Here is a 19,666-nt window from a genome sequence, read left to right as displayed (position 1 = left end):
GTGGCGCGATCTCGGCTCACTGTAGCCTCTGCCTCCTGGGTTCAAGCAGTTCTCCTGCCTCAGCCTCCTGAGTAGCTGGGACTACAGGCGTGCACCACCGCGCCCAGCTAATTTTTTTGTATTTTTAGTAGAGACGGAGTTTCACCATATTGGCCAGGATGGTCTCGATCTCTTGATCTCATGTTCCGCCCACCTCGGCCTCCCAAAGTGCTGGGATTAGAGGCATGAATCAGAGCTCCCGGCCTGCTTATTCTTTGTGGTGTTGTCCAGTAGAACTTTCTGCTGTGGTGGAAATGTTCATATTATTTACCATCTGCATGGTACCCACTGGCCACACGTGGCTATTGAGCACTTGAAATATGGCTTATGAGACTTCAGGAGCAGAATTTTTTATTTAATTTTTAATAGCTTCATGTGACTAGTGGCTACCATATTGGAAAACACAGATCTAGAGCATTCTCATTGAAACTCACCTTTTAAAAAAAATTGGAGAGAGATTTAATTCGTGTTCTATTCTTTTCTTAAAATTTTTATTTCAATGGTTTCTGGGATACAAGTGGTTTTTGGTTGCATGGATAAGTTCTTCAGTGGTGATTTCTGAGATCTTGGTGCACCTGTCTCCCAAGCAAAACTCACATATTTTTAAGCGTAATGATTAAATTCCCTTTATGTTGTAAGTGAAAATGAAATACCTTTTCAAAAATATCTGCAAGGAATCTGTATCCCTCTGCAAAGGAAATAACTCCTTATCTGATAAAGTTATGCAGCTCCAGGGAAGGGAATCATTTTCCGAGCACATGCTAACTGCCCCACACTTTGCTGGCTGATTTCATATGTCCTATCTGTATTGTTTGCCCATTTACATGTATTTTTTGCCCATTTACACTTGAGCAAACTGAGGCCAAGATAAGTTAAATGACTTGCCAGAACACAGATTCCTAGTCATTATCATCTGACCCCAAAGCGATTGCTTTTTCGGTCGTAAGAAGCCCTGACAACATCGATCTTAAATTTAAGTGCTCTACCTTCAAAACTTTGCTCCAGAAATTACTTAAGTGCAGTACCAGAGACCAAAACTGATTTTGCTGTGATTACCTTTGTACACATACAAAGCTATTGCTCAGTGAAGCCAATGCTTTGACTATCAGGTCTAGAGAATACTGCTTATGGGGAAGCAACTGAGCTGAGTCTTGATAAAAGAGAATTTGGCAGGCAGGTTGATATGGTTTGGCTCTGTGTCCCCACCCAAATCTCATCTTGAATTGTAATCTCCATAATCTCCATGGGTCAATGGGGGGACAGGCTGGAGGTAACTGAGTCATGGGGGCAGTTTCCCCCATGCTGTTCTCTTGATAATGAATGAGTCTCACAAGATCTGATGGTTATATAAGTGTCTGGCATTTCCCCTGCTGGCACTCATTCTTTCTCCTGCCACCCTGTGAAAAGGTGCCTTCTGCCATGATTGTAAGTTTCTTGAGACCTCCCGAGCCATGTGGAACTGTAAGTCAATTAAACATCTTTTCTTTGTAAGTTACCCAGTCTCAGGTGTTTCTTCATAGCAGCGTGAGAACGGACTACTACACAGGTATAGAGGTGGAAGGGCATTCCAGGCAGAGGGAATAGCATATGCAGAGGCTGAGGTGGGGGAAGATGGGTTGAAAAGGAACAAGCAACTAGAAATAATGTAGCATGTCTAGACCTTGGAGTTTTTAAGGGAAAATGGTAAGAGATAAAACTTAGAAGCTATTCAAGGGTCAGAACGTAAACTTTTAAGATTCTGTACTGAGAAGTTTAACTTGCATTGCTGTAGGCAGTGCTGAAAAACCAAATGCTAGAAAATGAGAGTTTAGGCCAGATATGGTGGCTCACACCTGTAATCTCAGCACTCTGGGAGGCCAAGGCGGGCAGATTACTTCAGTCCAGGAGTTCACAGCCTGGGCAACATGGCAAAACCTCATCTTTACAAAAAAATATAAAAAATTTAGCCAGGCATGGTGGGGTGCACCTGTAGTCCCAGCTACTCAGAAGGCTGAGGTGGAAGGATCACTTGACCCCAGAAAGTCGAGGCTGCAGTGAGCCACTGCATTTCAGTTAGCCACTGAATTTCAGTGTGGGTGACAGAGTGAGACCCTGTCCAAGAGAGAGAGAAAGAGAGAGAGGGATTGATTTACTGTATTCATTTGTTTTTCAGTTAAATGGCTAACCAAAAGGCCCTTTTTCCTCTCATCCCTGTTGTTGAAAAACTTTATTAAGCTTAAAATATGTCTATTAAGGTATGCCTTATGCTGGGCATGGTGGCTCACCTGTAATCCCAGCATTTTGGGAGGCCACAGTGGGTGGATCACTTGAGGTCAGGAGTTCGAAACCAGCCTGATCAACTTGGTGAACCAGCTCCCCCTGTACCCCCCCTCGTCTCTGCTGGAAACATGAAAATTAGCCTGGTGTGGTAGCTAGTCCCAGCTGCCTGGGAGGCAGAGATTTCAATGAGCCAAGATTGTGACACTACACTCCAGCCTAGGTGACAGACTAAGACTCCATCTAAAAACAACAAAAAAAAAAAGATACAGCTTAAAATGTCTTGATATTGCTTCCTTTAGTCTCCTTTGTGTTGGGCCCACTGTGATAAGGAGTTGAGACAGTCCTCATGCTCTAGGTCCTCATTGTGGGGAGACAGCAAAACAGATAGTATCTTGAGAAGTAATCTGCTTTGGGGGCATGGTTAGAGAAGCTTCCAATAGGGCAGAGAAAATTCTAAACACCAGTTTCCTGAGGCATATTGTGTATTTCTCTAAACTGATATCAGAGACTAGATTCCTGAGTGGAAGTGTGCCACATGAGACAAGAAATCCCTTCACTTCTGGTAAAGAGTATGGATCAGATTCTGGCAGAACTGATCTGAATTCCACCAGCTCAGCTGCTTACTAGTTGCAGCTTGACCAAGTTTTATACTTACTTTGTACTTCAGTTTTACAAATGGAGATGAGATTGAAGTGCTTTAATTTATTAGGGTTGCATACAGGAAATCACTGTGTAAAGTGTTTAGAGTATTGCTGGGCATGCGATAAATGCTCCACAGATATTAATTCTTGTTATTTCTCAGGTGAAATAATGCAACCATATGTTGTAGGATAAAGCTTTCCAAACCCATTGGTATTACTGCTTTGAAATCTTGTGTTTCAGATATATGTTGGAACACAGGGATCTTTGAGGAACTGAATGAACTTTGAGTCTTCTTTTGCCTTTATCTATAGTTCCATCATATTTCTTATAGTGTCTAGATTGACCTCATGATATTCCACTGGTTAATGCATCTTTCTCTCTCTTTCGAATTCAAATATGATAAAACTGGGAAGAACCGTTCTATGTATAATGGACATGCACATTATGAAATCACTGTTTTGGGACTGCAACTGTAATTTCCAGTCTCCTTGAGGTATCTTCTATCAAATGTCAACTGGTAGCCATAATTTGTTCATTAGTAAATCTTTATAAAATACCATAATTAATTTTATAACTGTCTAGTATAGATAATGCATGGAAAATGAGTATATATGTCTATACAAGACAGTTTTATACACACACACACACACACACACACACACACACACAGATCTGTGTATTTTCCGATTTTGCAGGTTATTCTAGTTCTTTTTTTGTTCCCACGTAAGTAAAAAAAAATTCTTTCTTTTTTATACTGGTGATAAATCTATTTTTTTTTATTGTAGTTTCTTTCAAGATGGCTTGAAAACAGCTGATAAGTTGAAACAATACATTGAAAAACTGGCTGCTGATTTATATAATGTAAGTGCTTTGTAAAATACGTGCAACTTAACTTGCTTTCATGGATAAATATCACTGAATTTGAAATCTGTATTAGATGTTAAAAGCAGAAAAGATTAAATGATATGTCTGTACAAACCTAGGGCAGATAACCCTTCGGTTTAAGTCAGAGGAGTCATCAATGGTGAAGTACTCGAGTGCCTTACTGGGGCTGTGAGAGGAGCAGGGAGGAGAGTAGCCATCAGTTCCAGATGGCTCTGCACTTAACGATTCAGTTAGCATCACATTTGGTGTTCCCTGGTCAGCAATTGCAGAAATAACGTATGATTGTGGAAAGTTAAAAATTAAGTGACTCTCTGAATAGGTAGGTTTATAGGGTTTTTGTTTGTTTGAGTTTTTTTTTTTTTTTCCCTGATCGAGTCTCACTTTGTCACCCAGAGTAGACTGCAGTGGTGCCATCTCGGCTCACTGCAATCTCTGCCTTCTGGGCTCAAGGGATTCTCATGCTATAGCCTCCCAAGTAGCTGGAACTACAAGTACCCACCACCACTCCCAGTTAATTTTTTGCATTTTTAGTAGAGACAGGGTTTCACTGTGTTGCCCAGACTGGTCTTGAACTCCTGAGCTCAAGAGATCCACCTGCCTTGACCTCCCAAAGTGCTGGGATTACAAGCATGAGCCACTGTGCATTTCATTTATGGGGTTTTTTTTTTGTATGTTTTATATTATCTCTCTTTTTTTAGTGTCTAGGTCTAAATGCATATTTTAGAAATGGTAAAGTTGTTGCCCGAAAATCATTTGGTGGTAAATAAAAGCATGGATATTTATGAGTATGAGTAAATTTCACTAAATAAAGTTTGAGAATTACAAGTAATGCCTTATATTCTTATATAACTCTAAAATACATAGCTGTGTTTTTTTTCTGATTTTTTTTTTAGTAGTTAACATGGTTCAGGTTACAGTTAAGTCCCAAATGGTTTAAAAAAAAAAAAAAAAAAAAAACAAGCAGCACCAATCCCTTGACCCCATTTCATGCTATGTAAACTTTCATGTATGCATTGGTCATCCTTAGGATTCTTTTCTGGACTGTTGAATCACATCATGGTATTTCCATTACCACCCTTTGAAAAACCAGAAGCAAATCATCTAAATGATATTCCTTAAGTTATTTAGTATTTCAGAGTTAATTGTCTAGCTTAGATATGTTATTTAATAAGAATACATGTTGCATTATTCACTAATTTCAAAGCCCACTGGTACTTTTATAAGATGAGAAATCTGATATCAAAAATAAGATAGTGTAAAGGACTTTTGTAAGAAAACCAACTATATAATAGAGTTGTGTGATGAGTGGTATTTTTGAATAAATTAAAGTATAAATGGTAAGTAATAGAAGTAATTTTTTTCATAGATAAAGCAGACCCAGGATGAAGAAAAGAAACAGCTAACTGCTCTCCGAGACTTAATAAAATCTTCTCTTCAACTTGATCAGAAAGAAGTAAGTGGTTTACATGTTTACAAAAGGGCTAACAATGTAAGTAAGGCTGCTTTTGTGATACCTGTGTTTCCTGATCTGCAAGACAGGCACAGTGATATCTTACATAATATACAAGTATGTACTTATCATAAGCCCCATGTAGAAATTGTATTTTAGTTCCTTTTCCTTCCTTACAGGAAAGATGTCCTGGGTATCTAATTCCATGACTGAATTTTTTTTTTCTTTTTTCTTTATTTTTTTGAGGCACGGTCTCACTCTGTCACCCAGGCTAGGGTGCAGTAGTGCAATTATGGCTCATTGTAGCCTCGACCTAAAGCAGTTCTTCCACCTCAGCCTCCCAGGTAGCTGGGACTACAGGCACATCCCACGACGCCTGGATAATTTTTGTATTTTTTGTAGAAATGGAGTTTCACCATGTTGCCCTGGCTGGTCTTGAGCTCCTGGACTCAAGCAATCTTCCCACCTCGGCCTCCCAAAGTTCTGGGATTACAGACGTGAGCCACTGCACCTAGCCTCATGACTATAGATTTTCTATCCTAGTTTTGAAGACATGCTTTTCAGAAGTGTATGCTGAAACATAGTCAGTACACTCTACAACTGTCCTCTTTAGACCACCTGTCTTTCTGGGCAGCCAAAGGGGGCATGTCTCATTTGCCAGGGAAATACTTTGATGCAGAATCCTATAGAAGCTTTCCCCTGCAATTAGGGAGGTGACATGGTCCTTGGATATTGAAACAGTATAGAATGCATGGAAGAGGCTGGATGAATGAAGTACATATCCTTAATTATAAATGTTATTTGTTCAAACATTTCATTAACACCTACTGTGTGCCAGGCATAGTTCTAGGTATTAAGCTTTAGTCCCTTCCATCCAGGAGTTAATTATCTAGTCATCCTTGTGAACATGAAATTATTATGTTTTAAATTTAAGAGCAGTGGCTCACCCCTGTAATTCAAATATTTTGGGAGGCCAAGGTGGGAGGATCACTTGAACCCAGGAGTTTGAGATTACCCGAGGCAACAAAATGAGACCCTGTCTCTACAAAAAAACTTAGCCATGCATGATGGCATGTGCCTGTAGTCCCAGCCACCAGGGAAGCTGAGGTGGAAGAATCCCTTGAGCCCAGGAAGTGGAGGCTGCAGTAGGCCATGTTTCTGTCACTGTGCTCCAACCTGGGCAGTGGAGCAAGACCCTGCCTCAACTAACCAAACAAACGAACAAAAATCATTAAGAGCAGTGTTTAATAATAATAACATGAAATATAGCATTTTTTTTTTTTTTTTTTGGAGACAGAGTCTTGCTCTGTTTCTCAGGCTAGAATGTAAGTGGTGCAGTCTGTGCTCACTGCAACATCTGCCACCTGGGTTCAAGTGATTCTCCTGACACAGCCTTCTGAGTAGCTGGGACTACAGGCATGCACCACCATGCCCAGCTAATTTTTGTATTTTTAGTAGAGATGAGGTTTCACCATGTTGGCCAGGATGGTCTCAATCTCTTGACCTTGTGATCCACCTGCCTCCGCCTCCCAAAGTGCTGGGATTACAAGCGTGAGCCACTGCACCCGGCTGAAATACAGCATTTTTTATAGTCAGTTTTTAAAGACTATCACCCAACAATAGCAAACTCACTTATTTTAAATTCCAAAATTTCTGAAAGGGGTTTATGAGTCTAAAACAAAGCAACTCCCCTAAAACATAGCAAGCCCTTCACTAGTGACAGTAATCTTTTACAGCAACCTGAAGGTTTTTTCTTTATTGAGTCAATATAAGCCTCTACTTTTCTGGTTCTCCAAATCTAGTTTCTGTATATGCATTGGGGATTGGTCAAGTGAGAGAAGCAGTGTTAACACTAGGCATCTGCTATCCAGTGGAGTAGGCAGAGTGGCCAGGAACATCTGTGTGCACTAAGGCAGTTTCTGCATCCATGTCATTCAGAGTCTCAGGCAGTGACTGCACCTGTGGCTTGAGGCCTCTGACTGTGATTTATAAGAACTTCTGAGTATTAGACCCCCAGTGGACTTCAGACTGAAACACAGATATGCCACGCCCTTTGAAGGTGCTCATATATAAATCCTAGGAGAAATGTGGTCCCTCTGAATAATTTCTCAGTGTAAGAGCATTAAAAAGACCCAAGTAGAAGGGAAGAGCAGGTAGTAGATTTCAGTCTTGGGATAAAATTATGAGGTTTTTTTGGGTTTTGGTTTTGGGGTTTTTTACTTACTGGTATGTACTTAACCACTTGTACTTACCTTTGTTTTGTCACACAGTATTACCTCTTTCCTACATATGGAAGCTTTCTTGAAAAATAAAAGGGAGGACTATTATAGCCCCTTTTTGTTTTGCATGGAGACTTAACGTATCCTGCTCATGCTAGCTAAAGAACAAAGTTGCATATAAGCCAAAGGAGTGTGTACATGATGAAATGCACATGATTTAACTCCACCCTAGATTAATAAATGAGTTTTCATTAGTACCTTGTTTCACAAGTAATAAATTGATCTTTCACAACATACCTATTCCTTTCTCATGCTGTTTATCATCACTTGTTGCAGAATATGTTTAGAAGGTAATGATTTTTCATGACTTAAATTAAATGTGAGAGGAGGCTATCCACAGAGAGTTCTAACCATGGTACTACTATTTGAAAAGAGTGTCAAGTAATCTTAAAGATTAACTGAGGAATCAAAAACACCCAACATATCATTTCACCTACTGACCCCCACCAGGTTCTAACTCGGCTCCATTAAAGGAAGTTCCAAGAATTTTAGTTGTAAATAGATCCCTGGAATTTTGGTAAACTCTTTTTTTTTTTTTTTTTTTTTTTTCTCCTATCCTTAAGTTTTATTGTCTTAGCAAAGAACTGTTCTATGAAATTCTATTAAGCTTTTGGTAATATGCTAACCTACAAAAGAACTATTTGCTACATAACTATTTTTAGATTTGAAAGTGGGTTTTTGTTTAGTTGGTTGGTTGGGGTTTTCTTTTTTTGAGACAGAGTCTCACTTTGTTGCCCAGACTCTAGTGCAGTGGTGCAAATCTCGCTTACTGCAGCCTCCGCCTCCCAAGTTCAAGTGATTCTCGTGCCTCAGCCTCCCGAGTAGCTGGGACTACAAGCATGCATCACTATGCCTGGCTAATGTTTTGTATTTTTGGCAGAGATGGAGTTTTACCGTGTTAAACCAGGCTGGTCTTGAACTACTGACCTCAAGTGATCTCCCCACCTCAGCCTACCAAAGTGCTGAGATTACAGGCATGAGCTACCATGCCTGGCCTGAAAGAATTTTAAATGGTGTTAAGACATAGTTAGGATATACCAAATTATTCCAAAAATTCCACCTTTTTTGTTTGGGTTCACTGATGGACCCTCTTAAAATCATATGACATTATGGTTGGCATATTTGACAGATTCTGTTTCTGAATTACTCATGTCACAGTATCTGTCATGTAGCCTGGTACCAGAAAACTATTCAAATATTTAGAAAAATGAAACAGATATAGGTGATGGGGAGGAAGGCAGCACATCACACTGCCATGTGTGTACCTATGCAACGCTCTTGCATGTTCATCACATGTACCCCAAAACCTAAAATGCAATTTTAAGAAATTGAAAAAAAAAAATAAAATAAAGAAAAATGAAACAGAAGTAATCTTTTGCCCACTCCATTCATACCTTACATAAGAAATTTTAGGCTTCTCTAGTAGAGGTTTAGTTTTAAATTGGATACCACAAACATTTATAACCTCATTAAATCAATGAGTGTGTAATTGCTTGCACTTTTAAAAGATTTGAGACTCTGCCTCTTAATAATACATTTTATACATTAATAAGGTTTTCAAATAAGAAAGTAATTAGTCTATACTGCTAATAGAGAATAGGAAATTAAAAAGATTTTAAGTTCATTGTTTATGTTTTATATTTTTGCCCAAATGAGTTTTTCTGTTTCTGGAATCCATAGTTAATTTCTGGTATGCTATCAAAGGATTCAGAACCTATTTCATTCCTTCAGTTTGTGTCAGTTTTTAAATTGTTATTAATGTTAATAAGTCTCCAATATCTACTTTCTCAAAAAAGAAAACCTTTTTTTATTTATCTAGAGTGCCCTGCTTAGCAAGCTGAATGGCCATCATTTCTCACAGTGCACAAGGAATAATTGGTGTGACTTTATTAAGCCATTAAACTCATCAAAAGTTAACTTAGGATTGTTGATACTAAACTTCTGAAACATACTGCCTCCTTTCTGCTCAGTTTAATGAGATCAAAGCCTGGAGTTTAGCCACTGTATTCACCTTTAAAAGCATATTAGTTTGATGTAAAGCAAGACACAGTCAATCTAAGAGTTTGTTATTTAAAATGTAAGGTTTACTTAAGGTAGTAATAAATATATAAGAAATGCCTTAATGGTAAATTTTAAAAATATAATTGTTTTTATAAGTTGTTAGCATCTGAATCCTTGTTCAAAAAAGATGTGTTTTTATTTTTTTAACTTAGAATTTTATTTTAAAGGTTAGCAAAGGTTAAGATTAGACATACATAGTTGGTTGTTTTTGATAAGAGTACCTAATAGTGAGAGACATTCATTTGTGTTTTTTTGTTTCCTGCTGCATGTGGGAGCCATTCTCTGAGGCAGGAAAGGCGTGAAAGGCTTGAGAGAGATCTGTCACAGGCCTTTGCCAGCTCCAATATAATACATGTGGCAGTGGTAGGCCCATTTGAAAACTTAACAAATGTACCAAAAAGAAAACAACCACAAGAGTTATATAGTTTAAAAGCATTCAGACAGACCTAGGAATTACATGGGCAGATGAAGAGAAGTCTAGTTCAGTAACAAGGGTTCTGAGGAAGAAGGCTGTGAGTGAGTGCCAATATACAGGGAGATTTTAGATTTTGTTTTTAATGTTTCTGGAATATACAGACAGGGCAGAGATCCCTGACTCCAAATTCATAATTGAGTAATTTTCATGCGATTTGGTTGGATTAAAGCAGAAAGCCCTGTAGATTCCATTAATCCCTGCCTCTTGTTTTGTCCCATGCCTCAGTTCCCTGCATCCTGATCTATCTTTCTTTACTAGGATTATGAACACACTGCTTCCTCTCTAAAAAAAAGAAAAATGCCTGTTACTACTATTGTTACTAGGGACTGTTTCTGGAGGTATTGGTAGGGGAATGTTGCTCTTCTTGCTTGCCTGATATTTAGTACGGTCCCTCAGTCCTACCTCCATTTAGAAAGTGTGAAAATCTCTATTAAGAAGGACTTGGTGAGCCACATTACTATGGAATTCAAGGCTATAGGCCCTGATTAAAAGTGAACATTTAGATCGGGCATGGTGGCTCACACCTGTAAACTCAACACTTTGGAAGGCCACAGCAGGAGAATTGCTTGCGTACAGGAGTTCAAAACCAGCCTGGGCAACACAGTAAAATCCCATCCCTACAAAAAAGCAAAAATTACCCCGACATGGTAGCACACACCTGTAGTCCCAGCTACTCGGAAGGCTGAGGCGGAACAGTCATTTCAGCTTGAGAGGTTGAGGCTGCAGAGAGTTGTGATCACACTATTGCATTCAGCCTAGGAAACAGAGCAATACCCAGCCTCCAAAACACACACATGCACACGCATGCACTCACACACACACACACATACACACACACATTTTTAAAAAGGAAACACTAAGGGAGAATTTTGCAAGAAAATCCTAGATTCAAGTCAGTGCCCCACCTCTCCCAAATGATTAATATTGTCCAATTAAATGTTTCATATGGAGAGAATCTGGCCAGTTATAAACAGATATTATTCAAAAAGAAAATGACTCAAGTTTGTAAGCTTTTTAATGTGAGTCAGCTTGCCTTGTTAAGTGTACAGTAAGCTCCCAGTTACCTACACAAGAGAGCAGGACAGTGATATGGTGACAGTGTGAGCACCTGCCTCAAAGCCAGGGCTTATATTGTATACTCAAGGTCCTTAATACCTGGCTTTTCAGAGGTATTCAGTAACAAGCTATAGAAATGATCCCTGAGGCTGGGCGCGGTGGCTCACGCCTATAATCCCAGCACTTTGGGAGGCCAAGGTGGGTGGATCACGAGGTCAAGAGATCGAGACCATCCTGGTCAACAAGGTGAAACCCTGTCTCTACTAAAAATACAAAAATTAGCTGGGCATGGTGGTGCGCGCCTGTAGTCCCAGCTACTTGGGAAGCTGAGGCAGGAGAATTGCTTGAACCCAGGAGGCAGAGGTTGCGGTGAGCCGAGATCGTGCCATTGCACTCCAGTCTGAGTAACAACAGCAAAACTCTGTCTCAAAAAAAAAAAAAAAAAAAAAAATGATCCCTGAAAGTATAGTCTTTCAGAGGTATTCAGGACACGATTTTGAACACAAAATCTGTCACGTGTAGAACAGCCTTAAAAAGATACATTGTCCTAGAGATTTTCCTTTGACTATTACTTATATTAATTTGCGTCACCGAACATACATTACTTGGGCCAAAAAGATACCGAATGTCAGAAAGAAGCCATCCTGGCCTTAAAGGTATTTTGTATACAAGTCAGTGAATAGTCAATGGATGGTTTAGCTTACCTTGACGCCGTCACATTTCAGGTGTTGTTTATGAACTGGATATATTTGAGTTCTTTTCCCTTGGGAAAAAACATAGTCCTGCCGCAATTTGTGGCTGTTATTAGATTTCTGAATAATTGATTTTGGGTTTCACTGAGGTATTGATTCCCTATACTTAAATATTTGAGATTTGTCAACCATTTTTACTTTGGTAAAATATGTGTGTACCTCATGTTCTTCTATTTAGCCATGTTTCTGTTCTCATGCAATATGACCTGAAATAAAACCGGATAAATATAGACATTTTATTGTCCTATCACCCAAAGTTTATCATGAATCTAAGTATATGTTGTCTAGTATTATCTTTAGAATGATGTTTTCTGTGTACATTATATAAAATGCTTAAATTATGGGTGATATGATTTTCAATGAAATTAACTGTATTTTCAAATGTTCTACCTTTTTTCTCTGTTGCTTTTGCCCTTCCTGATCGAAGTCTAGGAGAGTAAGTCAATACTTTTTATGAGAATATATTCTCCTACTTGTATGTCTAAAGACCATGTTCTCATTCTGCAGTTCAACGTTGTTGATTTTATTTCTTACATTTTCATAATGTAATGACTGTTTCTAGTCATGTAGCCCTTAGAAACTATGTAAGTAGCGCTCAGTGGAGTGCTAATAATAAATCAACCGTTTTTGCATCTGTGTTGTTGGTTTGGCCCTTGTCACCTTCCACAACGGCATACACTTTTCACTGCCGTAGAATTGTCTTAATTGAAAAGTATGGTTGTAGGTATATTTTACAGAGCACTAACTACAAAACAAGAAACATAATAATTGTTAAAACCTCACTTAGAAGGTTGCCCTTTTATTTGGGGGTGTTTAGCAGAATGTAAAGGGAGAAAAGATACAGCCTAAGGGAAGAACATATTCAGGTTGCATGGACTTTATTTCGTGGTCCACTTCACTTTTTCCAATCCCTCCTATGGTTGCCTCTGCTGCTGGTGTAAACTGGTTTCAGTCTAGTAGTCTGTCTACCAGTGCACTGTGCTTGGTTGAATTCAGTTCAGAGTAGAGCTGGGTTTTGAACAAGAAATCAGAGACCCAGCCCAGCTCTGCCTCGGACTTGCTTTGTGACTCTGACAAGTATTTAGCTGCCCAGTTTCCTCCTCTAAAATAAAGGTAAGGACCTGGCAGCTCTTAAAGTTCCACAATTTCCCTAGACCCAGACTAGTGGTAAAGGCTCAGTGGCAGAATAGAATCAAGGATGTGAGAATTGTCTCCAGTTTTTGTTTCACCTGTAGTTTTTCTTTCCTAGGATTCGCAGAGCCGACAAGGAGGATACAGCATGCATCAGCTCCAGGGCAATAAGGAATATGGCAGTGAAAAGAAGGGGTACCTGCTAAAGAAAAGTGATGGGTATGTATGAGCCCAGCCCAGTGTCTCAGCATGTGATTAACCTAGGAAATTTTTCCAGCCTCTCATATAGGGAAACACACTTAAAAGTTTTATAATACACTAGCTGCAGACCTTTAGCACACTGGTTTTCTTCAGGTAAGTCTGTAATTTAACCTGCTCTCTTTAGAAGAAGTGGTAATTGCTCTGTGGCCCCTAAATGGCATCTCTGACTTGTAGCATGCAGCTACTGAGCTCTAAGGCAGCTACTGAGTAGCACATGCAGCAGGCAAGTGCTGACCTCATACCTACCCACCTCTCCACTTTTATTCACTGCAGTTTTCTCTGCCTGGTTGCCCACCAGGCCACCCAACCTTGGGGGTCACCCTTGACTCCTCTTTTGCCTGTCGTATTATAGCTAATCTGGCAAAAGCCCTTCCATTTCTAACTCTAAATGTAGTATACTACTTGCCATCCACACGGTCCCGGTTCTAGGGTGAGCTGCTGCCGTCTCTGCTGGCCTATTCAGCAGCCTCCCAACTGTTCTCTTTTCTTCACTCATTCTTCTTTTTCTGCATTTCATCTTCACACAGCACTTAGAATGGTTTTTTAAAAATCATAAAGCACATGATGTCATTCCCCTGCTGAAAATACTCCAGTGGCTTCCCTTTGCAAATAGCATCTCAACCCAGCCTTTCCTGTCCTGCCCCATCTTGTTCCATTTTCTCCCCGGGCTTCTGCCACATGAGCCTTCTTTTCTGTTGCTTAAACAAATGATTCTGCTTCACAGTAAGTGCATAAGTAGAATCTTGATTATTCCCTTTAATAGTTGTCTTTTTGGAGGGAGAGGATAAGACCTTGCCCTGTCTTTCAGGCTGGAGTACAGTGGCACCATCGAAGCTCACTGCACCTCCACTGCTGGGCACAAGTGATTCTGCCACCTCAGCCTCCTAAGTACCTGGGACTACAGGCGCATGCTACACCACTATGCCTGGCTATTTTTATTTATTTATTTATTTATTTTTATTTATTTTTTTTTTTGAGACGGAGTCTTGCTCTTGTTACCCAGGCTGGAGTGCAATGGCGCGATCTTGGCTCACCGCAATGTCCGCCTCCTGGGTTCAGGCAATTCTCCTGCCTCAGCCTCCTGAGTAGCTGGGACTACAGGCACGCGCCACCATGCCCAGCTAATTTTTTATAGTTTCAGTAGAGATGGGGTTTCACTGCGTTGACCAGGATGGTCTCGATCTCTTGACCTCGTGATCCACCCGCCTGGGCCTCCCAAAGTGCTGGGATTACAGACGTGAGCCACCGCGCCCGGCCCACTATTTTTATTTTTTATTTTATTTATTTACTTATTTTTGAGACAGTCTCTGTTGCCCAGGCTGGAGCAGTGGCGCGATCTTGGCTAACTATAACCTCTGCCTCCCAGCTTCAAGCTATTCTCCTGTCTCAGCCTCCTGAGTAGCTGGGATTACAGACGCCTGCCACTACACCCAGCTAATTGTTTGTATTTTTAGTAGAGATCGAGTTTCACCATGTTGGCCAAGCTGGTCTCGAACTCCTGACTCAGGTGATCCACCCTCCTCGGCCTCCCAAAGTGTGGGATTACAGGTGTGAGCCACTGTGCCTGGCTGCAGCTAACTTTTTATTTTTTGTAGTGATGGGGTCTCACTGTGTTGCCCAGGCTGGTCATGAACTCCTCGGCTCAAGTGATCCTCCTGCTCAGCCTCCCAAAGTGCTGGGATTATAAGCATGAGCCACTGCACCTGGGAACAATCAATCGAGAACATTTCCTTACCTGCAAATAGACCCTTCTTAGGAGGCTGCTGAACAGTCCAGGAGAGATGGCAGCAGCTCACCCTAGAGCCGGGACCGTGTGGATGGCAAGAAGTATACTACTTTTAGAGTTAGAAATGGAAGGGCTTTTGCCAGATTAGCTATAATACAACAGGCAAAGGAGGAGTCAAGGGTGACCCCCAAGGTTGGGTGGCCTGGTGGGCAACCAGGCAGAGAAAACTGCAGTGAATAAAAGCAGAGAGGTGGTTGGGTACAAAGCTGAGGTGGGTGGATAACAAGGTCAGGCCTCCCAAAGTGCTGGGATTACAGGCGTGAGCCACCCTGCCTGGACTAATTTTTTTTTTTTTTTTTAAATATATACAGGATCTCGCTGTGTTGCCCAGGCTGGTCTTGAACTCCTGGCCTCAAAAAATTCTCCCACCTTGGCCCCCCAAAGTGTTAGGATTACAGGCATGACTCACTGTGTCTGGCCTGTTATCATTGTTGTTTTTTTTTTTTTTTTTTTTAAAAAAAACCCCCTTGTTGTGTGATTACTTGTGGATATGTGCTCCTTGTTTTAATCTGAGACATGTACATTTTTTGTTTTAATTTGTTTGTTAAAATTGCAGATATTTCTCTTCTAAATTTTTGAGGTCACTGACTATTTTGCTTATTATTCTACTTATGCGTTCAACAGATATTTTGAGTCCTGCTGTATGTCTAGGACCCACTCTTTTAGGCCCTGGGAATATAGCATTGAAAAAAGAAAATCTGGCCCTGATAGAGCTGACATTCTAAGGAAGGAAAGAGACAAAAATTAGTAAATATGTGGTAGATCAGATGGTAATTAGTGCCATGGAGAAAGATAAAGCAAGAGATGCAGGTGATGTGGGGGATGTGAATGGTTCTTGCTATCATTACAGGTGGTTAGGGAAGACTTTATTGAGTTGATATTTGAGCAAAGGAAGTGAGAAAATCTATACAGATAGCTGGAAGAAGAGGGAATAGTCAGGAGCATGCATCTCATGGTGACACATACCTCAGAGTTTAATGTAGCTAGAGTACTGAGCAAGGAGAATATCATAGGAGATAAAGTCAGAGGGATGGGGAACCACTCAGCGAGATGGGGAGCCATTAGAGGGTTTTGAGCCAGAAGACTGACATAATCTGACATATTTTGGAAGGTTCTCTCTGACTACCAAGCGAAGCACAATCATGAGGGTGAAAGCACAAAAACAAGGAGACCAGTTAGAGGGCTGCTTTGGAAACCTAGATGGGAGCTGATGGTGAGGCCAGGGGAACAGCAGAAGAAGGGTAAGAAGTGGTCAATTGTGGATAATGGAGGTAGGGCCAACGGGACTTGCTGATACGGGGTATAAAGAAAGAAAAGCAGCATCTGGCTCATTGTAGAATCACTTAGCTCAATCCCACTTTGAAAGTAAACGGAGAAAAGAAATACCAACTAACAAAATCAGAGCTTTAAACTGAGCTCTAGAATAGTGATCAAATGCTAGTCTAAACCACATGAGATCAAGTGTACATGAATTGAAAATTCCGTAGTGTATCTTGCTGAAAAGCCTCAAGCTCAGCTCCTTGTTCTTCCCTGACCATCTGTGGTATCAACATCTCTTGGAAACATGGTGACCTGTTACTCTGCCATCAAGTGGAAAATTAATATTGTGTTCCATTAGGAGCAACAGTGTACTATTATGTATCTTTTGAGGCAAAAGTATAAAAGTCATTTTTTTAACACTAGTCACCTGAAATCACAGTGACCTTGAAATTAGAATTGCCTATTTCTAAGTGAAGTGGTTAAAATCTGAATATCCAAGGAAGATCAACAGAGTCTTTTCATAAGTGTTGCTTAGTTCAAACCCTAAAGTGTTCAAGTAAATTATCATCTTGTGAGCACCTGTGTGTGCCTGCCACACACCCAGGCACCCGCTCACTCATCTCATTTGACACGTTTTGCAGAGAGGTTAAATAACTTGACTAAGATCATATGGACAGTAAGTATGAACACCCAAATTTGAACCTGTGTCTTCTGACCTCATGCCAGGGTATCTCCCCTTTGTTTTTCAAAGGGGCCACTGCTGCTGTTGATCACCCTTGGGATATGCACGACGTAAACTGGCACAAGTTCTCCCCCTTGATTTCTTCATTCTTTTGGTCTCTTCTTTCATGTACTCATTCCACACACATGGATGAAATACTCTAGTATGTGAGGCAGCCTGTTAGATGCTGGAGGTAAACATAAATGAGATATGGTTCTTACCCTCATCTTGAATGCAGTCTGTTGGGAAGAGATACAGAAGGAGCTATTGTATCATAGAATTGGAAAGGAAGTCAGGCAGCTCCACCTCCTAATAATCGCACAGATAGCAAAGATGAGTACTAATAACCGGGAGTTGCTTGTGATTGCTTCTGTGAAAGAGTAAAAAGTTGAAACACTTATACATGAAAACAGACTCATTTGCAGACAATGACTGCTGATAGTTCCTGTGACTTTTCTCTGAAGTATTATTTGCATTAGTAATTTTTGACCCTAGTTTTGGAATGCTCTTTATCACTTAAAGGATTATTATACAATTTGAAAAATGATTTAAAATTTTAAATAATAATGTTTTAAAACATTATGGACCAGAGGCAATTATTGAGAGGCAAAGGAGCAATTGCTTTATTATATTTTCTCATTATATGTACGAAGGTGGGCATTATTACCTTCGTAATACAGAAAAGGAAACTGAGTCTCCAAGAGGTCAAGTAACATGAGCAAAGTCATATAGCTAGAAATTGGTCTGGGATTGAAGCTCAAATGATCTAGCATCAAAGTTGGAACATACCTATTTATAGGAGACCATTTTCTAATAGAATTTTTTTTCCTGGAATTGTAAAAGTCCAGCGTGGCGTAATCAGTAATTATGTGTGGCACTCTCTATGCATACCAGATGGCAAGAGTCCTTGGTATGTCCATTCAGAAGCTATGCAGACTGGAGCATTTGTAAAGCTTTCAGTACAGAGAAGGGAGATCACAGCAATTCAGTCTAGTCCATAGAAGTCTTGGGAATAGAAGCTATCAAAATGTTCACAAAGATCAGGTGCTGTCTGGGCTTGGTGGCTCATGTGTGTAATCCCAGCGCTTTAGAAGGCCGAAGCAGGTGGATCACTTGAGCCCAGTAGTTCAAGACCAGCCTGGGCAACATGGCAAAATCCCATCTCTACAAAAATTAGCCAGATGTAGTGGCACATGCCTGTAGTCCCAGCTACTTAGGAAGCTAAGGTGGGAGGATCGCTTGAGCCTGGGAGGTCAAAGCTGCAGTGAGCCATGATCGTACCACTGCATTGTAGCCCAGGCGACAAAGTGACACCCTGTCTCACCAAAAAAAAAAAAAAATCGGCGATACTGCTCTCAGCTATGCCAGGAGATATCTCAAGATTATTCCCTTTCCTCTGGCAATCTGAAAGTGCCTCAGTCACAATCTCTTGTCAACCAAAGAGTAATGCTTGGCTTTATTAGCAGTGCAAGAGAAGAGGGGTGTGTGTGTGTGTGTGTGTGTGTGTGTGTGTGTGTGTGTGTGTGTGATGTGCTTCCATAATATACATGGATAAGTAAAACTAATGAATAAAAGCTTAATAAAGTGGGTAAACTGAGGTTTTAAACTATTCCTGAAGGTTGAATGGTTTGATTGTTGGGTTCGGTGTTTGATACTTGGGATGACACTGGTTTTAGCTTAGTGTGTACAGGAATGCCTCACCTGTGTTAGCAGGCTCTTGTAAGGGTAAGATGGATGCAAAACTATTTACAGTGAGTTAGTCACATTCACTAAATGTGGCTCTGATTAGTTGAGAGCTATTACCTCTAATCAGACGTTTCCATGGTCAGTACTTCTAGAAGAAAATATGTGATTTAGCTGTAATTTGAGGATGGTTTATCAATTAATTAGTAGTTAGCCTCCTGAGCAAGGCTAGCATTTTGAATACAGTATATTCAATTTGCATTTGGCTAGATGGTGTCAAATTGTTACTTCCCTCTGTGAAGCAAGCTTTAGAACAAACTGTGCTTCTAATAGTTAAATACACAGTATTATTTGTGTTTGGAGATGGTTTTAAATTTGTGTTGTGGCAGCTTTCTTAGAGGACTGATTTAAGAAGGAAAAGAAAAACACTAGATGATACTGTTTTAAATGCCTGGGAAAGCTGTGGTGGTCTCCTGATGTCATGTTTCCATGGCATCAGAAAGCCTTCAAAACTTTCTTCCGACCTAGGGAATCCCTATTCCCTGCCCATTTCTTCTTACCTCATGGAAGTGGTCTCAACTAGTGCATTTGCACCTACCTGCACACACGCAGATCTGCCACACATGCAGTCTCTTGCCTGTGCCTGGAGCTACACACGCACATGCAAACTTTTCCAAGTTTAAATTAGTTTTATTTTATCCTTCAGTATCTTCAAATCACATTTTTCAAAATGTGTATTGCTTGTAACTATTTGTGAATGGTTTGGTCACCATTTACTTCCCTATGCAAATCACGAACAGTTCTTTCTCTGAGCTCTAAGGCATCATTTTGTCTCTGGAAGACCCCTAAAGGGGTGGTGTATGACTTACAAAAGTGACGATGCATTCTCGAGCCCTGACTCAGCTCGTCCTGTACATTCTGAGGCA

The 19,666-nt window shown here is 40.3% G+C and overlaps 1 protein-coding gene and 1 non-coding gene across 6 annotated transcripts in view; one reads left to right on the top strand and one right to left on the bottom strand.

Moving 5' to 3' along the window:
* ASAP1 (ArfGAP with SH3 domain, ankyrin repeat and PH domain 1) overlaps window positions 1-19,666 on the top strand; it is a 403,505-nt gene that overhangs the window by 275,757 nt on the left and 108,082 nt on the right. For 3 of the 5 annotated variants that reach the window (XM_032246607.1, XM_032246595.1, XM_032246616.1), the window contains 4 exons: window positions 3,726-3,801; window positions 5,192-5,278; window positions 12,326-12,334; window positions 13,148-13,248. In XM_032246607.1, coding sequence (XP_032102498.1) covers window positions 3,726-3,801; window positions 5,192-5,278; window positions 12,326-12,334; window positions 13,148-13,248 — 273 coding nt within the window. The remainder of the gene's footprint in view (window positions 1-3,725; window positions 3,802-5,191; window positions 5,279-12,325; window positions 12,335-13,147; window positions 13,249-19,666) is intronic. The other 2 variants (XM_032246627.1, XM_032246599.1) reach the window with 1 other exon arrangement.
* LOC116536133 lies at window positions 9,880-10,031 on the bottom strand. Its single transcript, XR_004262493.1, has one exon. It is a non-coding gene; the product is annotated as a small nucleolar RNA SNORA12 (small nucleolar RNA).

This window comes from Sapajus apella, unplaced genomic scaffold, assembly GCF_009761245.1.
Source record: "Sapajus apella isolate SASKATOON/1434 unplaced genomic scaffold, GSC_monkey_1.0 scaffold3, whole genome shotgun sequence".
In the NCBI taxonomy this organism is placed as follows: Eukaryota; Metazoa; Chordata; class Mammalia; order Primates; family Cebidae; genus Sapajus; species Sapajus apella.
Note: the sequence above shows the minus strand (reverse complement) of the source record. Positions and strands in the feature narration are given on the sequence as shown.